This window comes from Grus americana, chromosome 2, assembly GCF_028858705.1.
Source record: "Grus americana isolate bGruAme1 chromosome 2, bGruAme1.mat, whole genome shotgun sequence".
Taxonomy (NCBI): domain Eukaryota; kingdom Metazoa; phylum Chordata; class Aves; order Gruiformes; family Gruidae; genus Grus; species Grus americana.
Genome location: NC_072853.1, coordinates 133,804,371 through 133,827,919, shown reverse-complemented (window position 1 = coordinate 133,827,919; position 23,549 = coordinate 133,804,371). Strand labels below are relative to the sequence as shown.

The 23,549-nt window shown below is 43.8% G+C and overlaps 1 protein-coding gene across 2 annotated transcripts in view; it reads right to left on the bottom strand.

Annotated features, from left to right (window-relative positions):
* IGF2BP3 (insulin like growth factor 2 mRNA binding protein 3) overlaps nt 1-17,374 on the bottom strand; it is a 119,209-nt gene extending 101,835 nt beyond the window's left edge. The window contains exons 1-3 of one of the 2 annotated variants that reach the window (XM_054814617.1): nt 17,150-17,374; nt 16,437-16,658; nt 15,070-15,130 (exon numbers count right to left, since the gene is read on the bottom strand). In XM_054814617.1, coding sequence (XP_054670592.1) covers nt 15,070-15,130; nt 16,437-16,611 — 236 coding nt within the window. In that variant the 5' untranslated portion in view covers nt 16,612-16,658; nt 17,150-17,374. Of the gene's footprint in view, nt 1-15,069; nt 15,131-16,436; nt 17,030-17,149 lie in introns of those variants that run through there. The other variant, XM_054814618.1, reaches the window with a different exon arrangement.
* Nucleotides 17,375-23,549: the final 6,175 nt, after the last annotated feature.

The following is a 23,549-nucleotide window of genomic DNA, read 5'->3' as shown; positions in this document are numbered from 1 at the left end:
TGAAACTTGCATATGATGTCTCTGTGATACATGACCAAGTTAGAGGCTGGGGAGCTCTAGATAGGGAAATTAAAATGATTTTTTTTTTTTACTATTATTATTTTTATTTATTATTTTCAGTTAATTCAGCTCCTTGTAGGATACTTCAGTGTCATTTCTGAAGCAAGACAGGGTACCAAGACTTTGTTTCATGAAGCAGCTGCCGGATATGCCCTCACAGTGCTTTTATTTTGTGAGTCTTCCCTACTACCATCACTTACTCCACAGAAGTCCGCGCATCAGTTAGAAACTCAATGACAATAAGCGACACAAAAATCACATACAATGTAAAAGTTTTGGCAACTTTTTTTTTTTTTGTACTGGAGGTATGGTACCAGATTAGATCTTGTTTTAACCACAGCTCAGTGATTCATCCTTCTTAGACTGAAATATCTAAATAAAAGGAGCAGCGTTCATAGACAAACTCAGTAGCCACCATGCTGCCGAGACCAACGTGTTCAGCCATGAGCCTGTGTTTACAGAGAACAATCGGAAATGCTTTCCGGATTCTTTACGCCACAGCTATAGACAGGGAGTCTAACCCATTTCGGTCTCTTTCGGGTCAGGCTCAAGTGAAACTAAGGTTGTTCATACTCAGTTTAAGGTCACTGTAGTCTCCAGATTAACCTGTCAAATTCAGTTCTGGTTTAGGGGGTGGAGGGGAAGCAAAATAAGGCTTGAAGTAAAATAGGAGGAGTTGCTCCACCTACATACTTATAGCATGTAATCGCAAGACCTCTGTTACAAAGGCTTAGAGCAGGGAACCTCTCTTTGCTACTTTTTTGCTATTAAATATCCTATTTAAACCTTTCAGGTTGAGAGCAAGCTACTTTAAAGCTTAAACCGAGCGAGGTGTTAGTGTAGTTCAGGGACCCGTCCCAGCACAGACTTCTCCACTGCCTGGCTGTTTCACCCCACACGCAGACTTTTTAAAGAACAGCCTGTTTGCTGCCTCTCCCAGGCTACGTTACCAAAAAAATGACACAAATTAACGTCCAATTCCTAAAATGATCTCAGTAAACAAAGATTCCTGTGGGGTCTGGGAAATGGAAAGGCACTGAAACACTCGAGCTGCTGAAAGCACCGTCTAACTTCAAAAAGCTTCTATGCTATAACCAGAATAAATGAAAAATCTTGCTTAGTCTGATTTTAAGTGTATATGTAAACTTCAGCTAAGAGACAGGCTTGCTAGTATTTTCAAGTCTCTTACATGATATAAAGGGATATTAACAAGGGCAAACTACTTTATTTAGGCAACTGTCTATATTCATATTTTTAGATATTATAAAGTCCTAGTGCTTAAAAGAACAAAATAAACTAAAAGCAGAGTTAACAAGAGCACAGAGTAAATCAACACTTTCAAATGTACAGCCACATGTTTCAGGCTCTTTCCAGTGTTTAAAGCCACTAAAAGAATGTAGCGCGTGTGTGTGCGCACATGCACGCATGGCTTTCACTCTGCATCCATCCTGGCCAAAACTTCCATTTTTATTACTTTTTTCATAAATACATACATTACTCAACTTTGCAAGAGGACAGCTTTATACTGACATGGTAATTGAGCATTTAAAATATACACTATGCTCATCATCTGATGTTCCAGCAAAGCCTAACAAAGACCTGCAGTAAGCCTGCTCATGTGGCTACGGTGGGGTTTTTTTAAATTTAAAAAAAAAAAAAAAAATCCATTTCCTCATTTCTGCTTTCCACCCTCCAATCTCAAGAAAAACCAAGAAAAGTTTAAAAAGCCCTGGCAAGACAAATAGCTTCTTTTAAATCTTCTAGACCACGCAAACAGGAATAGATTAAATAGAATACTTCACCAGATTTACAACAGAAGAAATGTCAAATTTACTGTACATTTCCTATTATTTTTGCTTTAAAATAAGTTCTTCCATCTCAAAGGATTCAGTACAATAAACCTTATTCACACAAGTTAAAAAAAAAACCAGAAACCTTTAAAGTATAAACTGATGCACACGATAACTAAGACGCTGCACAGATACCAATTCTCTCTTTGATGCTCTAGTAACTATTTTACTAGTACACTTTGTTGAATTAATCGAATACCAACAAGAAGAAATAGCACTCAAGTGCTGGCCCTTACTAATGGCAATTCCACGTGGCCTTAAACTGATTAAGTGACCTAAAGCAGAGGAGATACAACGCCTCTACCGGAGGAGTGCTGGAACATGTGGGGTTTGCACTGCCACAACCAAGTAGTTTTCCTTCCTCTCTCTTGCCCTGTCAAAACCCAAAAGTCATAGACAGTCACCACTCTGCTGTTTGGCTTTGTCATTTTTATGCTGAATATCACCAGATGTAGAATTAAAAAAAAAAAAAAAGAGGCCATACTTTTTCTATACTTAAATTACTTGCAAAGAGAAACAAATTAGGCTTATGGTTTGCAGACATTATTTTAATTTCTTTTAAGTAATTTTCTCTGAAGAGTTCTCCCCCCAAAATGAAATCCTACTCAATTACTCAAAAATTGTGTGGACAGAACAGCACCAAATAAAATTATTTCACAGCTGTGCTTACTGCAAAAAGTTACGTGTTATTTAGAACAACTGTGTACTCTCCCCTCAAAAAATTTTATACCCTCAAAATGCAGAATGCACCATCTTTCAGTTGGGATATATAAATAGTATATACACTTTGCACACATACACAATATTTTCTACATTAAGTTGTGATCTAAACACAGGTTACTGGAAAAAATGTAACTTTTGATTAACTTTTTAAAGAAGTTAAATTTATAAAGTAATAACAACTCTGCAAATTTTTTCTATTGTCTACAAAGCTTATTTTCTCCCTTTTTATAGAGTAATAATTTTGGTCAGGGTAAGTACATCTACACTAATAAATCCACATTCACAGTAAATATTTTGTAGCAGCATAGTTAAAGCATCACAGCTTGTGCTTTGAGTCTTTCCCATTTTTTTTACATTTACTTAATAGAAATATTGTTAATTACTTCATTTTTAAGAATTATTACAATCTTCTGTGTTTTCGTCATAGCAGCTTTGATTACTGCACACAGGCTTACAGAGTATAACATATGAAAGCAATCCCTGAGCTTTCATAAGAGGCCTTGATGAAAGCCTCAGTGTGTCATTTTGTTCTGTTCAACTGGAAAAGTCAACAACTAAAATTCAATTGTTCAAATTTTAAACTTTGCAACATTTCAATGTTACCATTTCTTTCAAATGCAAGTTATATTGAAAAAAATCACTGGTATACAGGAGGTGTATTTTCTTTAGTAACCTTTACAGCTAATATTTAACAATTTTCCCCTGCTTTCATAATACTATTAAAAAATTGCCATGACTTTAAGAAGTGGAATATAAAGCAATTATAGGATAGCCACTATCACCTTTTAAACAACTCCATTATTTTTCATTTCCTTTTCAGGGAAAATATAGAATATAGTGCATATTTTGAGGATGAAGATCACAGCAAGCTTTGACTTTTTCACTGTAGAGTTAAACACACTGTTATGATCAGAGAACAAAAAAAAAGAGTTTACGTTTCTGCACTGAGAACCACACTTTAGATAGGGTAGCATTTAACATTTACGCTATTTTAGTTTACTTGTATGAAACTGAGCAAAATGGTCAATTTGAATCAGTTTCAGAGCAGGGAAAAGGCCTATATCATGCTGCAGCTAACCAATTAATTCCTAAGTATAATTTACAAGTTAATCATCATTAGCATCAAGGTTATTTGCATTTAGTAACTAGTAGTTTTTAAACACATAGCATTTTGCTAGATATTTAAACCAAGATTAGGAACAAAGTTCCTGTGAAGGAAGATAATAATTTTGACCAAGTTTAATAAATAATTTATCAGTTAATCATTTCAAATTTAGTTTGTATACAGATGTGCAAACTTATTATCACACCAAGAGGGTAATTACTATCTTCTTTTTACAATCATATCAGTACCGATATGTTAACAGAGATACTTAAATTAGATGGTACCTGCCCCCCACTAGTAGATCAAGTTGCTTTTACCAGAGAGCATAGCTTAGTGTGGTTTAAATACACCTTTCAAAGCTTTGAAATTCAACTATGCCATCTGTGTATAGATATGCCCAACACTCAAGGATTTAAGAAGAACATTTTAAAGAAATAAAGAGCAGGAGAAAGCTAAAAATACCAAATTACAAAAAAAAAAAACCAGCATAAGGAAGACTATGATGTTATAAGATAAACATTCAACCACAGAAAGAAATCATCCTTCTTGAGGAGTTACTGATCATTTTCTGCTAACACTACTGTTTGTATGTCTACTTCATTCATCTCCCCCACTATCACCCCCCAAAATTCCGCTCATTTCGAGCTGCACTGGCGCCAGCTTCGTGCCTAGTACTGGTGTACACAATGAGAGACAACTACCAGTAACAACCAGAACTGGAGCTACCAAAGGCCTCAAAACAAAGCAACTGCTCCCTCCCTCTCCTCCCCCAAACCTCAAAGACACACTTTAATAGTTTGTAACCACATGCACGTTATCCACAGAGTGCAAGGGAAGTTCATAGAGCTGGATGTAAGAAAACAAACAGGTCAGGGCACCTGCTCAGCTCCCCCCCCCCCCCCAAACCAGGCAGAGCTCCCCTCATCCAGCCCCAGTCTCATCAGGAAGGACATGCACCACAGCCATCTCCGGAAAACTGTCACTGCTCAGATGCCATTTCTTCCTCAGGAACTTGCAGGGCTTCATCGTGGTGAAACTCGACTAAGTTTTGGACAGATTTTTCAATGCCTTGCCTTTTTTCCCCCCCCTTCCCCCCCCCCTTTTTTTCTTTTTAAAGGAAACCACCCAAAATGATACACCCAGTGACACAAGTCAGAACTACGTCAAAGAGCGGCTTTCTGGAATACAGAACCACATGTAAATTCCACCAGCTAAAAAGTTAAGATAGCTTGAACTTTCATTTGAAAAGCCATTTTGAAGAGCCGCACTACAAAACACAGCACTGCTATACAGTGGGAGACTGACGTAACCGCATGTGCAATGCTGGATCTGTACTGCCGTTCATGCATTCAGAAGTAGCATTTTCATGTGAAGATGCTGAACTTAATCCAATGTATGCAAAACCAGTAACAGACATAGTGAGTGAACTGCGCGGACCAGGTGATGTGAGCGCAAGGATCAGAAAAGCAACGTCCGTAAGCTTATTTGCCACAGAGGCAGGCAAGAGCCAACCATGGCAAGTGAATGCAATTTTGTGATTTTACCTAAGCTAGTCAAATACAAAAGTAAAGCAATCTAGCTCCAATCTCAAAGCTTGAAGGGCTCTACAAATTATAATGATAAATCTTTTAAATCTTTTCCCAAGATTACTTTCAAGGAGCAATGCGTAACATCAACTCTATATGGGCTAAGCACATGCTACGTACTCAAAAGGATGATTTTGCTCATGACTTGAGTTTAATTGAACAACCATCATTAAGCCCAGTTATACAAAACGTGTGTACTCCACAACTTTAGGTAAACGTTTACAGTTATGTTAAATGAAGAATTTGGAGAATATTTACATGTCAACAGTCACTTCTTGTTTAAGAGAACAGCCAGGGTAGAAGAGGTAGAAATGACATTATTTATAATTCCCTTTCAACTGCATAACAGGAAAAAAAAAAAGAAAAGAAAAAGTCTAAATAGAAATATATAACTCACTCTAAGCAAACATATTGTTAACATAAACAAAATAAGCAGTAACCCAAAACAAGTTACCAAATAGAACGGGACTTCACCATTTGCTATTAGGACTCAGACCATCACTGAGAAACAAACTTAGTATTTCATAAATAAATGAAACATCACCTACTTCTGATTATCATAACTTAATGTGAGGTGTTTGGGTGTTGGGGGTTTTTTTGGGGACATGTGTGGTTTTGTTTTTAAGAGAAATAGTTTAATAGAATAAGCATTCTGGTACATCTTCGAATGAACCAGTATTAGCAGTATAAGAACAATTTTACACCACTGCTACTGAGCACCAGCATTAAACCGAAAAAAAAATTTAGTAAGTACACAGTATTTAAAAAAAATATCTGCTCTGGCTTTAAGAGTTGCCTATTTCTCAGGTATTTTGTACAGGTTATTAAAATCACCTTAAATACTTGTGCTGTACCCTAGGATCCTCCAGTTCTTTCATTAAGTGTTAGTAAACCTATAGAAGACATGTTAAACTATATGCTTACCATCTCTTAGTATGTATTAGCAATTGAAAGAGAATCTGAATTTGTAGAGAGTTTTAAATGCCTTTCATGCACGTTTCTTAAAAGTACCCCACATCAAAAATTTCTGTGCAGGTGCAAAGTTCATACAACCAAGTAACAAACAAGTACTGAGACATCCCAGCGCTTCTGTTAGGCTCCAAAGGAGTACCTCCTGATTAGCAATGGCAGTTTTTAGATCTCTGTCATGACATAATGCTACTGCCCACCACCACCCATAACTTACTTAAATAACCAAACTTCTATTTATGCAAAGCTCGCCGTATAAGAACTCTTGTTGTTGATCAGCGCCAGCACCCACTCTGATCAATACCAATAAGAGACACTTAGCATTGAATCCCTCGCACTTGACCCTGGCGAATAGCTCCCTCTGCACACCAGAGCGCTGGTTTTCCACAAAGAAAAATGTGGTTCATTCAAGGATCCAGTTCCCTCCGTAGGAAAAGACCTGCACGCTCTTTACAGCGCAGCAGTACACGTCTGTAACAGACCAGTGCCTCGAGGGGAACCTGTGCAAGCTGGTATACAATTAGCGAACTCATCTGAAAAATTATTTCAAAGTTAGGAACAATACTCCAAGACACAGACAAATAAATTTTTTATTTTTTTTCCTAACCATTACCTGCTTCAGGGTGCCACAAAACTTTCACTGGAAAATTATTGAAGGCATGTTTGTCAGAATTTTAATTTACATCAGGAAAAAGACAAGACACGGTTTACATTATAAGTATAGTCTATTATCGTGGATCAAACTGTTACCTAAACTCCTCAAACATTCTACAGATTATGTTTTTCAAGTACTGTCCTAAAAAGACATGGTTTTGAGATTTTTACTCTGGATGTAGGAAGAAAAATTGAACTATTCTTCCACAATAACCAAGAAGCCACCAATCACAGATAATCCCCCCTATGTGTATAAACCAAATAATCTACTTTATCACTGGGGAGGGGGGGAACAAAGAAAAAAAAAAAAACCACCACCAAACAAACTTCTGGATGATCTGTTCTGTAACTGGTTTAAAACTATTGGTTTGTGTTTGGTTTTTTGGTTGTGTTTTTGTTTGGTTTGGGTTGTTTGTTTGTTATTTTTTTAAAGTGTATCTTTTGCCTTTGGTAGATGATATGCACATTTCCCTGTCAAAGCTAGAGCAGTTTTGCAAACCCTGTTTCCCAAGAGCCTCGCCACAGCACGCCGAGGACTTCCTCCGATGGCAGGGGAAAGGGGCAGAGAGCGCGCAGGATCAGGCCCCAGGGCGAAAGCTGTGTGGAGCAACTGTACAACTCACTCGAGGTTTGGGGGTTCCCCCCCACACACACACACACCCTCCTTCTCATAGTTAGCCCTCCTGCCCCGTTTATTCCTAGAAAATTAGAATCCCGCCTTGATCCATGCATGCTAGATATTTAACAGATAATTCCAAATCCAAACATAACAAGCTTTTTCCTTCATCCCTAACCACTATTTAACATGAAGTTTCAGGAAAATAAGTAATTGTGAGCCCAACTAGTAACTTAAGGTTTTGGTATTCAGGTTTTTTTGTTCAACACAAGTTTTTGTTCACACAGACTAGAGTTCCCTTTAACTGGAATTTTGATTTCTGCACTACAATATTTAAAGTAAAGCAAGCTCCATTTTTGAGGGAAAACCTACAGAATCTGTACATCTAACATTTAAAAATAAAATCAATTTACCAAAGCAATAAAACACTGCTATTTTCACAAAGGGGATAAGTGTATTACACACATGGTATAGACTACAGATTTTAAAATAGCGTTCCTAAAGTTCAGCTGAGCATGAAAGTTAATCTTTCAAAAGTGAACATTCAGCTCCAGTTGTGTTCAAGTGTACTAGTAAAAAAAAACCCTCAACCTTACTATTTTTATTAATTCTCCAGATATTTTTAGCTGGTCTTGTCTTAAACTGCAATTATTTTATGATTATAATCTTTCAAAATGCATGTGTGCATATATATGTCTGTGTGTATATATATAGACAGACACATATATATTCTATTTGAAACATTTTTCTGCATTATTTCTCACCAGACTACAGCCACAAAATGATCAAGACACCAAAAAAAAAAATTAAAATGGAATAAGGCCCGTCCCAGCTGAAGACCTTTCGTTTCAAGACAGTTTTGTTTCAATACTTAATCCCATACCCAAGAAGAGTCAGATCCCTCTGACTCATTGGTATCCGTGCTCTTATCCAAATTTTTTACTCAGTTAAAAATACAAAATGCCTCATTTTACCTGTTAGAGGCAGTTTTCCATCCAGATTTGCAAAAGGACAGTTTTGGTTGATGCTGATTCCACTGCACCATGAAGAGGCAGGCAATAGGGGAGGCACGTTGCTGCTAAGGTTACATTGCACACAAGACAGGCTTCTCTTTTGCCAGCTGCTGTGATAATACACCTCAGCAAAATAACAATATTATAATTTAATATAATTTTCCATTTTAAAATTTCAATGCACTTGCAGAAAAAAATTGAAAAGTCCACCTTTTTTGGCCCCATTTTTTTATTGTCATTACACATACAGGTTTTTAACATTTACCCTAATATTGACCCTAGTAACACACTTTATTTTCTGAGTATCCAACCACAAACATAAAGATTTTCTTCTTGGTTAAACGCACACATCTTTCAACACACACTCACAAACCAATATTGCAAGTCTGGAAAGAAGCAAAACCAGGAGAGAGTACAATAATACAACTTTTTGTTAATTACCTGAAACATGCCCAAAGACACAGGAGCTCTTGCTCCCATACAGAAACTTTTCAAAGTCCTATTATTTATTCCAGGTGACAAGAAGGAAAAACCACCATTGAAGTACCCACATGGATGAACGTCCCCAGAGATACTGGTGGCACCAGTAACCACGGGGCTTATTGATTTCCCCAGCAGAGCCTAAACCCAGACACCTGGGGAGATTTTGGATGGCACGTTCAATGATATTTTCTTTATTTGGACAGTAAACATAAGACTCAGGATGAAAAGGCATACAAGTGCATACACTTGACATGCTCAGGAAAAAAAAAAGAAAACAAAAAAGAAAAAAGATAAGGATGGAAGCCTCAGACTAAAACTATAACACACTAGTATTTCTAGTAACAATGTCACATTTCTAGACAAAATAAGGAAAAGTTATGGTTTTATCTTAGCTTTCCACAGTAATTAGCATACAGTTCAATATATAGTTCTATACTCTGCATTTTTCAAGATAAAGAGTGGAGTGACATGCAGATAAACATTTTGCATATTAAAACAAAATGAGAACACACATTAAAAGAGGATCATATTGAAGTGCTCTGGAAGTACATAAAACACCTCAGTGTTGCGGACTGCATCAATCCTATTCAAACTTTTCCACCTATCCTTCTATAAAACATGAAAAGTTATCCACCTTACTTAGATTTTACAGCATTTAATTTTTGCACCCATTCCCCATCTACTTACTGATTCTGAATAATCAAATTCCAATAATAAATTTGACTCTTAAAGAAAAAAAAAAATCACACATCAATATTGCCCTGTGCCTGTCTCCCTGGGCTTGTGTAAGGATGAAATCACCAGAAAAGTCTTTAATTGTGCTCTTTAGCACTGTGTATTTGTTACCAAAATCCCAAGAGGATAAAATCCTGAAAGCTCAGATGACATTAAGGAGAAGAGCAGTTTTAAGGAGCAAAGAATCTTTTTTGTGAGGTTCCCTGAAGGGCCAGCCCTGTCCGTGGTTAAGTATTAGGTGTATTTTAATTCTGCCTGGGTCCCTCTCTCACGGTCATTATGGGAAGCTTCACATTTTCTGTTAGGCAGGTAAATCCCAGGTCATTTAAAAATTTTTCAGGTCAAAACTAAGCATTTGAGGTCCACTCAGTAGCTAGCCAGAAGCCATAAAAGGACTCCAGCACTGTAGAGTCCTATGCTCTGCACTTAAAAGAGCAACTGAAATGAACACAGCCCCATTTTACAAAAATACCACCTTCAAGGTCTCAAAAATGTGGAAAATGTTATTACCCCATGCTTGAGAAGGAAAAAAAAAAAAAAGAGAGAGAGAAATAAAAAAATTTTAAACATTTCCTGATTATATTTTATTACCCTTGAAGTAGACTTCCAAAATGTTTTTTTTTTTATTCCACCCCTTCAAAATTTACCCTATCTATGCACAATTTAAGGTCCACTACAATTAAGTTCTCAGGGTACCTTCTGTAAAGGGAAGGTGCAAAAAGAAATCAAGGCCAACCTTTCAGGGTACATCTTTAGAGCTATGTTTCGTGTACTCCAGCTTATTTCTAAAAACTGCAACAAGGGGGTTTGGGGGGTTTGGAGGGTTTTTTACTGATCAAACAATATGAGGAATTATAAAAATTAAAAGTTCCAACAACATAATAGTTAAAATGGTGAGTGAAGAATTATCTGTGCTTGCCATAATGACTTGTTGTCTATGTAGGAATCACCACAACTCTCCAGGTTTGTTTCCCTTATAATTGTAAGCTTTCCAAGATTAAAAAAATTAATAATTTCATATTCACATCTGCAAAAATAAATGTGGAAACAGAGAATAACACCCCAAAATCACTATGCAAAGTTTTGGCCCTTTATTCTCGAAAACATTCTAGTTTGGACCTGGGCATGGTCCCCTGCCTCTTTCTGCAGAAAAGAGCACAAATATGACTAATAAGTGACACATTTTCTATCATATCTTCTTACATTCAGCATGTTTCTCCCTGCTTGATATTTACAGAAGCAAAACTAAAAAAAAAAAAAAATCAATGGCACCAAACTATTTTTTTAATAGCTGTGACCAGTGTAGCCACTATAGGTAGTTTAGCCTCGTGAAGCAATTTCCCACCACTTTGTGCGCACAAGATGCAAACCCTCATTATACTGAAAACTACCAACGTAATCCGATGCCCATCCAACGGCATAACGCTCAGTGCTGGATGGTTACATGAGGGATTTTGGGCCTGTTTTCCACAAATCAGCCTTCAGATACTTCCATGTGAGAGGTGAAGCACAGCTGGCAGGTAATTGTGCTCCCAGAGGTGCACCTTTGCTACTCCTTTCTCCTGCTCCTCTCCCAGACAAACCCCCCAGAAGAAACCTAGCAATTTTATTTTCTCAAAGAGCCCTCAAGGTGGGGAAAAAAAATAAATTAACCTTCCAATTGGAAAAAACACATCATCATTATCACAACTGAGCTGTTGTGAGCATTTTGGGCACCCAAAGTCCTCAGGAGCAGGTGTGGTGGACCAGGTCTGGGAGGGAAGCCCACCTGGAGTGGGAGCTGGGAGGCTGCGTCAGGCACATCCCCAGGTGTCCAGAGTTATCGTCTGCCCTCCCCCCCTCATCCTGCCCAAGTGACATCAGGGCCATTTGAATAATCAGATTGCAGCGTACATCGCCTTGCGAGATACCAGCTGCTCCTGGATTGCGGCGAGGTAGTACCCGGAGCCTCGCGCCACAAGTTTCACGGGCACACGTATGCTGTGGGCTGCCGCCATCCTCCTCCCGCATTGCTGCTTTGCGAGAAGAAAACCCATCTAAGTAATGACTGCGACTAACAGTGCCCAGCCTTCCCTCACAGAGCATGACTAGCAGTCAAAAATTATTACGCTGTCTTCTCCAATTTTTGCATAAAGTGACCTAAACCTTTAAATATTGCAATGGTCTTCCTCAACACCGAGGGGTCTGAATGTAGAAATTCTGCATTCCTTTGGCATTCCCTTGAGATTTCAATAGTAAGTCAGGAATCTACTCCTAGCTTATTAAATACTTTGCACCTCCCCCAAAATAATTCTCCACCCTTCTATCAAGGAAACCTTGACCAGGCCCCTTCTTTCAACCGCAGCGTATCCCCTTGCCTGTTTTTAAATGCTTCCAGGGGGGAGGGGAGGCAGAAAGCCACACACGGGCTCTCTCCTTCCTTCCACAGACAGGTAGGAAGGTAATTTTGCGAACCTGGGTGTGCCCGCTTCAAATCTGAAGATCCAGCAAGGGCTGGAATGCAGTGACTACTGGGCCCAAGAATTTCACCCTGAACAACAAGCCAGACACAATCCACCATCTTCTGGATTCAGCTCAACTTTATGGGAACCCTAGCTGACACTACTTCGACCTTCCTTTATGTGATGAGGATACGGACTACCAATCCCTCACCCTTTCCTCCCATGCACCTCAGCCACCTCTGGAGAAAGATACCCACAGAGCACCTTTGACGAGTGATAATATACACACTCTGCTAAAAACAACGAAAAAACCCATATTTAAGGAGGTTGTAAGGAGGGGAGCTAGGACTCTCCATGAAGCAGCCTTACAGCAGCAGAGGTCAATACAATGTATTGAATAATTTCAGTGCACTACAAAGCAACTTTTGCTCTTATGAAGTAATCATTCGACCAAACTATTAATCGTACAGTCATGCTGAAAGACAGACTTGACAAGTCCACTTTTTTTTTTTTTTTTTTAAATGGCATCACTGCTCTCGCACTGGAGTGCACAGGGCTCTCTGGAAAGCAAGGCGCTCCCCAGCCTCGCAGCATGCAAACGCACTGGGTGGGCCTGGTGAGCAACGCACACCCCCCCACCCCGGCTGCATCTGACACCTTTCCCTTGCGTAAAGGGATACAAAGACTTCAAATAAGTTACTTTGAAAGCACCTTCATAACCAGTTTCACCAAAATACTCAACATTTGAAAACTGTTTTTACACATATTTAACAATTCTAAATATACGCCCACTAAGTAATGTTTATGGAGACTTGGAAAAAAAAAGTCCAACTTTTTGACACACACACACCCCCCAAAAGAGAAAAGTATTAGACATCTATGAAAGGAATAAGGAGTCACTTTTACATATGGAAGCCACTGAATGAATTTTAAGTGGCTTTCTATATTTGATTTTGGGAGAGGGGGAGCGGAAACAAAGGGGAAGGAAGTGCAGTTATGAGAAAAGCAATTTAATTTTCTGTTAACAACAGTATAAATTTGAACTGTATCTGATGCATTCCAACATGATACTCCACAATGAAACAGTGTTTTAACAAATAAGGGCTTTGGGAGAAGCCACAGGGGTATGCTGATACAATTACATTTGCAATTTTTTCAATATTATGCCTATGTGTAGGCAATGCATGCCTAGAAAAGTGCTTAAGTTCAGTGCAGAATTCTTTTCAACAAGTTAGACAGATACATGTTTCTGATAATTGCTAATTCACAGACAAATAGGAAGACATGCTACCCAATATGAAGAATGGATTTTTACACCATTTCAGCTGACAGCTGAAAAAACAGGAAAATACTTTTAAACACATTAAACACTGATTAAAAAAAAAAAAAGTTGGGGAGCACCAGTGATTTTTAAATTTACCTTTATATGAGTGAAATTAATTTGTTTTCAACAGCATAAATAGAATACTGCTTGCACAAGCTTAAGATTAATAAGCATGATAATAAATTTATTTATTACAGAGACTAATAGGAAATGATCAATTCTTGTATGTCCCATGGAATCTTCTCTTTAAATCTAAAAATATAGTCTACCTACAACACTATTTTTATATACAAAAGATCTGAAATATAGGTTACTGTAAATCAAAGCCATATACCATGCATATTAAATGAGGATGAGCACATACAGCATACTAATTTCCAGTGAAAAGTATCAAATAAATATAACCATCAAGACTAGCATGCTACAAATTGGTCCAGAGAGGGGTTCCCCCCCCTTAACTAGAGCAAAAAACCTCCATACTTTCACAAGTAAAGCTTTCCTCTAAATAGTGATTAAACTTCTAATTCTCAAAATACCAAGATACAACGCCCATCAAGACAGCTAATTCACCTTTTCAAATCAACTATTTTTTAAAGACTGTATTTAAAAAAAAAATGAAATAGTAGAAGCCCCTTTTAACGAAGTTATACAGACAGACATACTTCCCAGATTGAATAATGGAGTACAGGAACAAGCACGTGGAAAGTTTGATCTATTTTGCTTTTACTCTGTAGTGCACGCCAGGTTTTCTATAATCTAAATATTTGTGAAAGAAGCAGGCTGAATTGCTATAGGCAGTATAAAAATACTACCCTGCTTTATTACAAGTATTGCTTCATTACATGAGGCCCAGCAAAATTACTACCTTGCAAAAATTAAACATACGTTTAGAAATTAAGGATGCATAAATCCTGTCCTTATTGGGAAGAAGTCATTCTCCTGCTGCTTCTACAGACCAGCTCAAAATAGTGATGAAAAATCCTCTCAAATACAGATGAGACTTCTACTACGTGCCTATAAAATGCTGCAGACTCCAATATGGCAGGATCAAAAAAATATGTATACCAGTATATTTACAAGATGCTTTTCTTGTTGCTGAAGCCAAGCTCATGTGCTTGCCCGTTATACAGTTCACAACACCACATTTCATTTCCTGCTAACACCCAGATTTTAACTCTTCTCACAGAACTTTAAATTTTAAAAATCTTCACAACCATTTGCCATCAGACCATAATAACTTGCTTCTCCCACAAAAAGGCACTTTTTTTGCTTTTTCCTTTTTTTTTTTTTAAATAAATTAAATACTACCACTGTTGCCCAGCCAAGACACTACGTTAGAAATACATGGGATGATTCTAAAAAACCTCTAGGACAGCACAGAGTGCACGCCTGTGGGTTTAAGAAAGCGGTCCATTTATCTACAGGGAAAAGAAACACAAACCTAAGCATTTTTCAAATTGCTTCTCACTGGGTAACTGAGGGCAAGGGCGGGGGGATAAATATAAATTACCTTTGTCTTTTAGGGACTGAATGTTCAACTTCTATGAGTTTCCCATGCAGCTCCACTTTACCTGCAGTGATAAACAGAAAAGGGAAAATATTTGAGCGCGGCTGTGCGTCCCCCGCGTCCCCGTCTCCCGGAGTGGGTTTGCAGGGGTGTAAAGCGGGAACCGGGAGCGCAACACGTTAGCCCATTCATCGGCAACCCGGGCACCGGCGGAGCGGAGGACCCGGCGCCCGGGAAAGCGACGCAGCCCGAGGACGAGCCGCTGCCGCGGGGGAGCCGGGGCCGCCCTCGGCGGGGCCCCTTCCTTCGCCCCAGCTCCGAGCTCAAAACGACCCGTGAAACGCCGTGTGCGGGAGCCGGGCTCGGCCCCGCCGAGCTGGCCAGGCCGCCCCGTCTCGGGGAGGGAGAGCGGGGGCTCCGCCGCCCCCCGCCGGGCCTCCAACTTCGGGCGGTTTTCTGCGCGGAAGCGGGCGGGAACGGAGCTGGAACGAGACACCGAGCACAGCCCGAGCCCATCTTTTCCGAGACAACCTCTCCCAGCAGACCTCCGCAAAGCCGCTTCACGCGGAAAAAAAAAATAATTATTTTTTTAATTTATTTTTTTTAAGCACACAAAAAACAGGATGTCGGGGCCAGGAGCCGGCGCGCTGCTGGAGGCGGTGATGGGTGCGTGAGAGCAACGAAGAGAAACCGAAATAAATAGCAGAGCAGAGCGGGGGGGGGGGAGAGAGGTGCAGGCAAGGCTCCCCCACTCCCAAGTTTGGGGCAATTCGGCGGCTCGCCCCCAACCCTGCGGCCTGCGCCAAGCCGCGGGAGCCCCAGGCCGCTCCGGGGGGAGGTGGCCCCTGCTAGGGGGCTGCGGGGGGGTCCAGCCGTGCCCAAGAGGGATGTGCAGCCGCTGCCCCGCGGAGCGCAGCGCGACCCGCGCAGGGCTCCGCGCCCGCAGCCCGCCTCCGCCTCGCTGCACCCCCCGCCCCCGAATGCAGCGAGGGCCCCCGGCCGGGCAGGGCTGGCCGTGGGGTGTGGAAAAACATGGGAGCCGCCGCGCCGCGGGTCCGTGGGCCCAGGCTCCCGCCCCTCCCCGGCCCCACTCCCCCGCCACGCCAGGCCAGCCCCTCCCGGGGGGCCGCCGCCGCGCAAGCCCCTCGCAAAGCCTCCGCGGGAAGGCCTGGCGGCTCCGGCCGCGCTAGGAAAACAGCAGTTGGCACCTCACCTGGGGGCAGGGGGGTAGGGTAGCAGGGACCCCCCCAACCTCCCCCCCCAGGTCGGCGGCGCGGCCCAGCCCGCCGCTGCAGCGGCTCCGCGGCCGCGGAGGAGCGAGGGCGGCGGGAGCCGTCGGGGCTGCGGGGAAGGCGGGGGGGGCCGCTCACCTGAAAGTGCCTCGATGGCCTTCATGGCCCAGCTCTCATCGGGGCAGTCCACGAAGGCGTACCCCGTCTTCACCAGGAACTGGCCCGAGAAGGGGATCTTGGAGTCTTTAAAGAGACTTTCCAGGTCGAGGGGGCTGACGTTCTCGCCGAGGTTGCCGATGTAGAGCTTGTTCATCTTCCTGGCGGCTCGGGGAGGCGCGCACCGCGGGCTGCAACCCTCGTCTTGCGAGAGGAGGTGGGGAGGAAGGGGGAAATAAAACAAAATGCGATGGAGGAAGGAGAGAGAGAGAGAGAGAGAGAGGAGGACAGGGGGAAAAAAAAAATCAGATCTGCAGCTTGTGTCCCTCCCTCTCTCTCTCAAGGGGTAAAAAAAAAAAAAAAAAAAAAAAAAAAAGCGCGTAGCCAAACGGGAGCCCTAAGTGCCTGCCGTGCTACCCGGGCGCATGGGGGGCGCGGGGGAAACACCCAGCGCCGGGGCCGCGGATGGCGGGCTGAGGAGAGGAAAAGGAGGAGGGGAGGGGAAAAAAAACTACTTTTTTTGTCTTGCCCCCAAGCCCCTTTGGCAGCAGCAGGCGGACTATGAAAATGTCACACTACGTGCGTGCAGGCGCCGCCTCTCCGTATAAAAAAAAAAAAAAAACAACAGAGAAGAGGAGGGGGGGAGGGAAGGAGGGAGGGAAGGAAGGAGGGAGGGAGAGAGAAAAAAAAATTACTTGAATATTCCGGCTTTTTGAATGAGCCACGTGTTCAAACTACAAATCAACTTCTCACGTGAGGAATCCCAGCTCTTCAATTAGCGAGTGGATGGGGCGCGCGCACACTCGCGGAGGAGGAGGAGTAGGGCCGGGGTGAAGGACGGGGAGAGGGGGGGATGGGGGTAGGCTGGACAGGACAAGTTTAGAGAGAGGCGGGGGAAGGGGAAACCGGAGTTGGGTGGGCGCCGGCCCTGCTCCGGTCTGCGCCGCCTCTGCCCTTCCGCCGGGGGAGTCCGCTCCGCGTCGCCCCCGCCGCCCAAAAACGGCTGGGCGACCGCACCTCCCCCCGTACGAGTGGGGTGTGATCCCAGGGAGGGAGGGGAAAAGGCACCGCAATGCCCGCCCCCCCCGCCCCGCTCCGCTCCACCCCCGCCGTGCCAGGCTGTGGGGATTATTCATTGGGGTCGTGCCTGGGCGATCCCGCTCCCCGGCACCATGGATCGCGGGGGGGGGGGGGGAAAGAGGGGAAAGAAGAAGGGGGAGGGGGTGCGGGTGTGGGTGTGGGGGGAGGCGGTGGGGAAGAGCGAGGATCCGCTCCCGCGCAGCGCCGCCGCGGCTGCGTGCTGGGGGGCTGCGCGGGGTGGGGGCGGAGGGTCTCTCCAGGCTCGGAGGAGCCCCATATGGTAATGTTTCTGCATTACTCGCAGTGCTCCTTGCGCTGAGCCTTACGGAAAGGAGGAGAAAGAGAGGAACAAAAAAAAAAAAAAAAAAGAAAGACAAAGGGGTGGAGGAGAGTTGGGGGATGATGAAGAAGGGGAGAGTCCTGGGGAGAGGGAGCCGCGCTCCGGCGCTGCCCGGCCCGGGGAGGGGCGGGGGGACCACGCTCCCTTTACATCTGGGTAATGGTGGACGGCGCGGGGGGAAACGCGAAGGCACCGTTGCCCTCGGCTGGTAACGGCACACAAAGGGATTTGGCGACCCCCCTCCTTCCCCTCCCTCCCCCCCGGCCCGGTTTAAGGAACCATTCATAATTCTCCACATTCGTACGGATACAATGGTGGGCTTGTGGGGGAGGGGTTTGGGGGTGTGGAGCCTTTCCAGTGCAAACAAAATGTTGCCTGAAGATGAAGAAAGGATACGGAAATGAAAGCCAGCACTGTGTTTAATATAGCGATCTAGTAGGTTTTGTTTAATAATTCAACGCACTTTAGCCGAAGGTTTCATTTATTCCGTGGTAGGCTTCTTGCGGTACATTTTAATAGGTATATCCATGGAAAATGGTTAAATACTTTTATTAGTGAGCAGTGAATGGATTTCCACATGTCCTGTAGTACATCTGGAAATCCGTAGTAAACAGGAATGCTTCCTAGTTTTGTGCCTAACTTCTAACAGGTATACAATTAAAGAGGGGTGATTTAAATCTCCTCGGAAGCCGTGCGTGGGGCTAGCTTTTGTTACTCGGCCGCTACACCTCGGCTGTGGTGGTGGTACACAGGGCTCGGAGGGGGCGCGGGGGGGACAGGGTTAGTCGCTGAAAGGTTTTGCTTGTGGTGGTATGATGCAAGGAGCCATGTCTTACCATGAGGGCAGGAGCCCCAGACCATTGTGAAATTATCATGGGCTGGGTTCACATTGCAGGAAATTGGAAATTCGGCCCTTTTGTCGTGCACATCCAAAGCACTTGGTTTACGGAGAAACTAAATATTTGTAATTTCAACCTATTGTTTAATCTCAGTGTCGTTTTTATGAACTTTGAATTGTCAGCTTGTGATTGGGGAAAGCGAGTGTTTTGTTCCACTCATCGGAATTTAATCACAACTTCCATTTTGTAGAAAACTAGCAAATAATTATCTTGGGGATAGAGAGAAATGGTTTTTTTCCTACAGCATTAACCTGTTTATGACTTTTCGATGCTGGATGTGGTATTTTTCCTAAATGAATTTGTATTTCATAACTCCATCCTGTGTAGTCTGGCTAAAATAAACAATTGCCTGTCCAAGTTAAAAACAGCCCCCTCCAAACTACTGAATTCTTAGTAAAACTTGTGAAAGGAATTAGTTGCTGTTCTTGCAGATTAATTACATTCTTTATAAATTTGATTTATACTGAATCTATAAGGCAGCCTGCATGTGCTCATTTCTACATGGTTGATCTAAGCATTATCTGGTATTTTCTGTTAAAATTGCTAAACAGAGTGCATATATTTCATTTGATATTTTAGTTTGATAATCTGTTTTGCTGGAAGATTTTTTTTAAAGAAATTAAGATTGAGAGTTCACAGTAACAATGTGTATCAGTTGTCCAATAACATCATAAACCGCTTCATAATCAGATGATTGGGGAAAAAAATCCTGCTTATTAGCAATCCCCCCCTTTTTTTTTTTTTGGTACTCTGAAAACATCTTGCTAATAAGCTGAAATATTTTCAGTAAAGCTAAATAATGTATAGCTTTGTTTGTTGAGAAGTGTGGGTTGGTTAGTGGTTTCAAGAGTAAATCCAAATCTTAAATGCCAAAAAAGGCAAATCAACAACAAAAACTTGCTCATGCTGCCTGACAAATAATCTCCACTTCCCTCTACACATGAACACCGTTCAGATCAGTTGGGTGTTCCCAAATCTTAACGTTATTGAGAATATAGTTTTACAATTTGAGATGTAATTTATTTGGGCAGTCACAAATCAAATGCATGAGCACACATCAGAGCATTCTCACAGTTAATGTATTTTTCAAGCCACCTCTGTAAGAAAAAGCATTATAAAAAATTTAAATTTTTTTCTGTTTCAAATGTTTATGTTTATCACCCACACGAACCACGAAGAAGTTAAAATACTTACATAAATATTCTACACAAGGAAGCAAAGCCAAATTTTAATTAGCAAGGGCTTTTACGACTGTCTGCTATTTAGAATTAAAACTCAACCATGTGCTTCTTCCCACCTCCGGAGTGAGAGACACCGAAAGACACCGCCGTGTCCATCCACCCCCTCTTCCACGGCCACGGGCGGGCAGGGCGCTCCCCTCCCTCCCCGCCTCCCGTGGCCAGAAGCCCCCCCGCTCCCGCGGGGCTCCCCGCTCAGCGCACCACCGCGGGTAGCACGTTGCACCGCCCGCAGCCTCAATATTTACCATTAAATGTCTTTGAGGGGGAGTTAGGGGTTTTTTTGGACTACCGCCGCCCACGGAAGGCTCCTGCGTGGGTCTCCGGTTGAGGCGCGGCCGCCCACGCGATGGGCAGCGGGGGCCGGGCAGCCACCGCGGGGCGCAGGGGCGGCGAGCACCTTCCGCGGGGCCTAACGGCCGCCGGGCGGCCACCCGCCGGGCTCCCGGCCCTCGTCCGCCGCTACGACGGCGGGGGCACCGCTGCCGCCGTCCCTCCCCCCTTCCGCCGTCCCTCACGGAGCCGCGGAGCCGCCGCTCCTCGCGGGACGGCCAGCCCCGCCGACGGGACGGGACGGGACAACCGCGCCGACACCACCCCCCCGCCTCGAGCGCCGCAGCGGGGCGGCCGCACCCCCTCCCTCCCTCGCGCCGTGGCCGCGAGGCGCCCCCAGCCCCAGGGACGCGGAGCCGCCCCGCGCGTCCAGCCGCGGGCGGCCATAGTAACTCGTAGTAAGAGGCGCGGGGCGTGGCGCGGCGCTGGCTCCTATTGGCTGCGCCCTGCGCCTACCAGCGCCGCCCGCCGCTGCTGCGCGGGCGCCACTGGCTGCCGGGAGGGTGCGCGCGGCCGCCCATTGGCTTCCGCGCCGGCCCCTGCGGCGCGTGGCGCGAAAGCGGCGGCGGCGGTGGCCGCTGCCCGCGCGGCGGCGGGGCGGGGCGCGGCGAGGGGAGGGGGCGGCGGCGGCGGTGGCGGCGGGAGGTGGGCGCGGCGCCACCGGCCAGGGGAGGGCAGGGACGGGAGAGCCAGCCCGCTCCCTCCCGGCGGCGGGCTGGGGCTTTGTAAGGCGGTAAGTGGGTGCCACGCCGCAGAGGTGCCGGTTCCGGGGGCCTCCGGTTCAGCGGCGGGCCCGGGCGCCGCGCCGTAGCTGTGCCGGGAGGGCGGCGAACAAAGGAGCGGCGGGGTGCGGGCGCCTTACGGGAACGGGGAGCGCGGCCGGCTCAGCGGGATGCCCGGACCGGGGAACCTCGGGGCGGCGGCTGTTCTCCAGGGTCTGGGTGGCGGCGGGGGCGGCAGCGGCCCCTCGCAACCGGCGGGCTCGGTGTCCCCGGGCTCTGGAGCGGTGCTGCCGGTGGGACCGGCCGTCCTTCCCGAAGCGGGCGCCGCCAGCCCTCCCGGGCAGCTCGGGGAGGCGGTGGCAGCGGCTTGGCGCCGGCGGCCGGTTCGTCTCCCGGTGCCGGGAGCGGGTTGGGGCGCTGGGGCTGCCCGGGCGGGCAGGGCGCTCTGCAGAGCTTCTGCTGGAGCACGGGCAGCTGCTCCGCTCCGGCTTGGAAGTTTTGATCGCAAAAATGCTGCAGAAAAACCCCGGTGAATTAGCAGCCGGGAGCGCGGCGGCTGGCTGTGCCGACGTGAAATGAAACAAATAAATTACACGGTTGCATCGGAAGTTTTAGGGCTTGAGAGAAAACATTGTAGCCAGCTCTGTTCGAGGGAGGGGGGGGTTTCCAATAAAAAAGAATTACAAAGAGGTTAGCTGTCTGTGCTGTTTTGCTTACCGGAAAGTTACAGAAATTCTTTGTTTTGCAATGCAATGTTATCACGGTATTATTGTATTAAAATAATACAAACGATTTCTAAGTAAGTATTCCGGTATATAAAACGTTGTGACTGTGGCTTAGAATGAATCTCTGCATGCTGATTTGAAAGTAAGTATCTCGGGGTTTTTTCTGTTTTGTCCAGGGATCTCTCTGTTCAAGCACCGATTGCTCAGTTTACCTTTCAAACACTTGCAAACAGATCTTGCAAAACAAATATCTGATCAGGTACATTTAAATTATGTGACAATATCATGCAGTCTTGTTCAAATACATATATACATAAAATTTGCATCAGCGTTCACTTTGCTTGGGACAGCTGGATTTTAAAATGGGACTTCAAAATAGATCTTATCATATTTCAGTTTGGTATCTGAAACTTGTGATCTTTGCAATTGTGGTGGAAAGAGAATGTAGAGAAAATATAAATATATCATGTATAATACAGCCAGACAAATTCAGAAGTTTATTTGATCAAGTGACAGGAAGATTTGCCAATATGGCTTCCTCTAGCTGCAAAATATTTTGTGGGGCTTTTACAAGGAGTGGAGAACTGAAAATGAAGGTGTTATTTCAGGAGTAAAAGTGTTTCTCACTAGTTAAGTGTGTTTCAACTCGGTTGAAATGGGGTTTTGGTTTGGTTTGGTTTTATTTTATTTTATTATGTTTTAGAGAAATCAGAATATATTTCTTGTTTGCTCCTTCTTTGATCAAGGAGATCTTTTTGCCGGGGGGGGGGGGGGGGGGGAATTATCAAGTAAGGGAGTAAAACGGGGCAGCAACCCAAGCATGAAATCCCTTTGGCGAGAACAATGAGACCCTCCTCTCCAGAAGCTGTTTTGCCTTACTGGTACGATAGTGGTGGTTTCAGCTAACAGTATCATAGGTCTATGGTGAATTCAGGCCCAGGACCTTCCATATCATAAAGTTATAGGGAAGGAGTGTTAAATTTGCTTTTTAATACCTGGTACTGGTTAGATTTTGATGCCCAGAGTTCCTTCCAAGTAGCCATTATTTATTAATAAGAAAAAAAAAAAATTTTCTCTCTCTAAAAATTCTGGTGTAATGCTGGCCTTTGAAGAAACTTTGCAACATTTTGGTTTTAATATTTTTTAAAAAATCTTTTTTTGGATATAAATAAGTTATTTTGTTATATTAAAGCAAAATTGGAGCTGCTAGCTGCTGAAGTTTCATAGTTTACAATTTTTTTGTTTTAATTTGGTTGAATATCTTTAAATATATTTATTCTGTTGCCTGAGATTGAAAAGAATTCATTACCTTCCAGTTCAGGCAATAGTTTGGTTTAGATTTTGGTTATGTCTCTTACATATTTCATCAGGAAGAATTGTTCCAATTTTGCTGTAACATTCATGAAAATAGCTGTTTAAATTGACCATTAATACATGTATCCTTTGAAGAATGTGGTCATGAATGTTTGTATTTAAAATGTGCTTTCCCAACACAGTATATATTTTATCATTTGCTACTTCTTATTTTTCCCAAGATCAGAAAGCAACCTAATATTAAAGACAGTCGAGTTTTTGTTTCTGCTCTGTTTCTTAAGCAGACTGAATAGTTGAGTCTATGAATTATAGAGTATAAGGCAATTTTAAACTACCTGTGAGGCTAAGGGCTCAGCTGCAGGATTGTTGGCTCCTCCTGCAGACATTAGTGCTTATATCTGAATAATTTCATTAGGTCAGTTCAGTTGTTCTTTATCTGCTTTA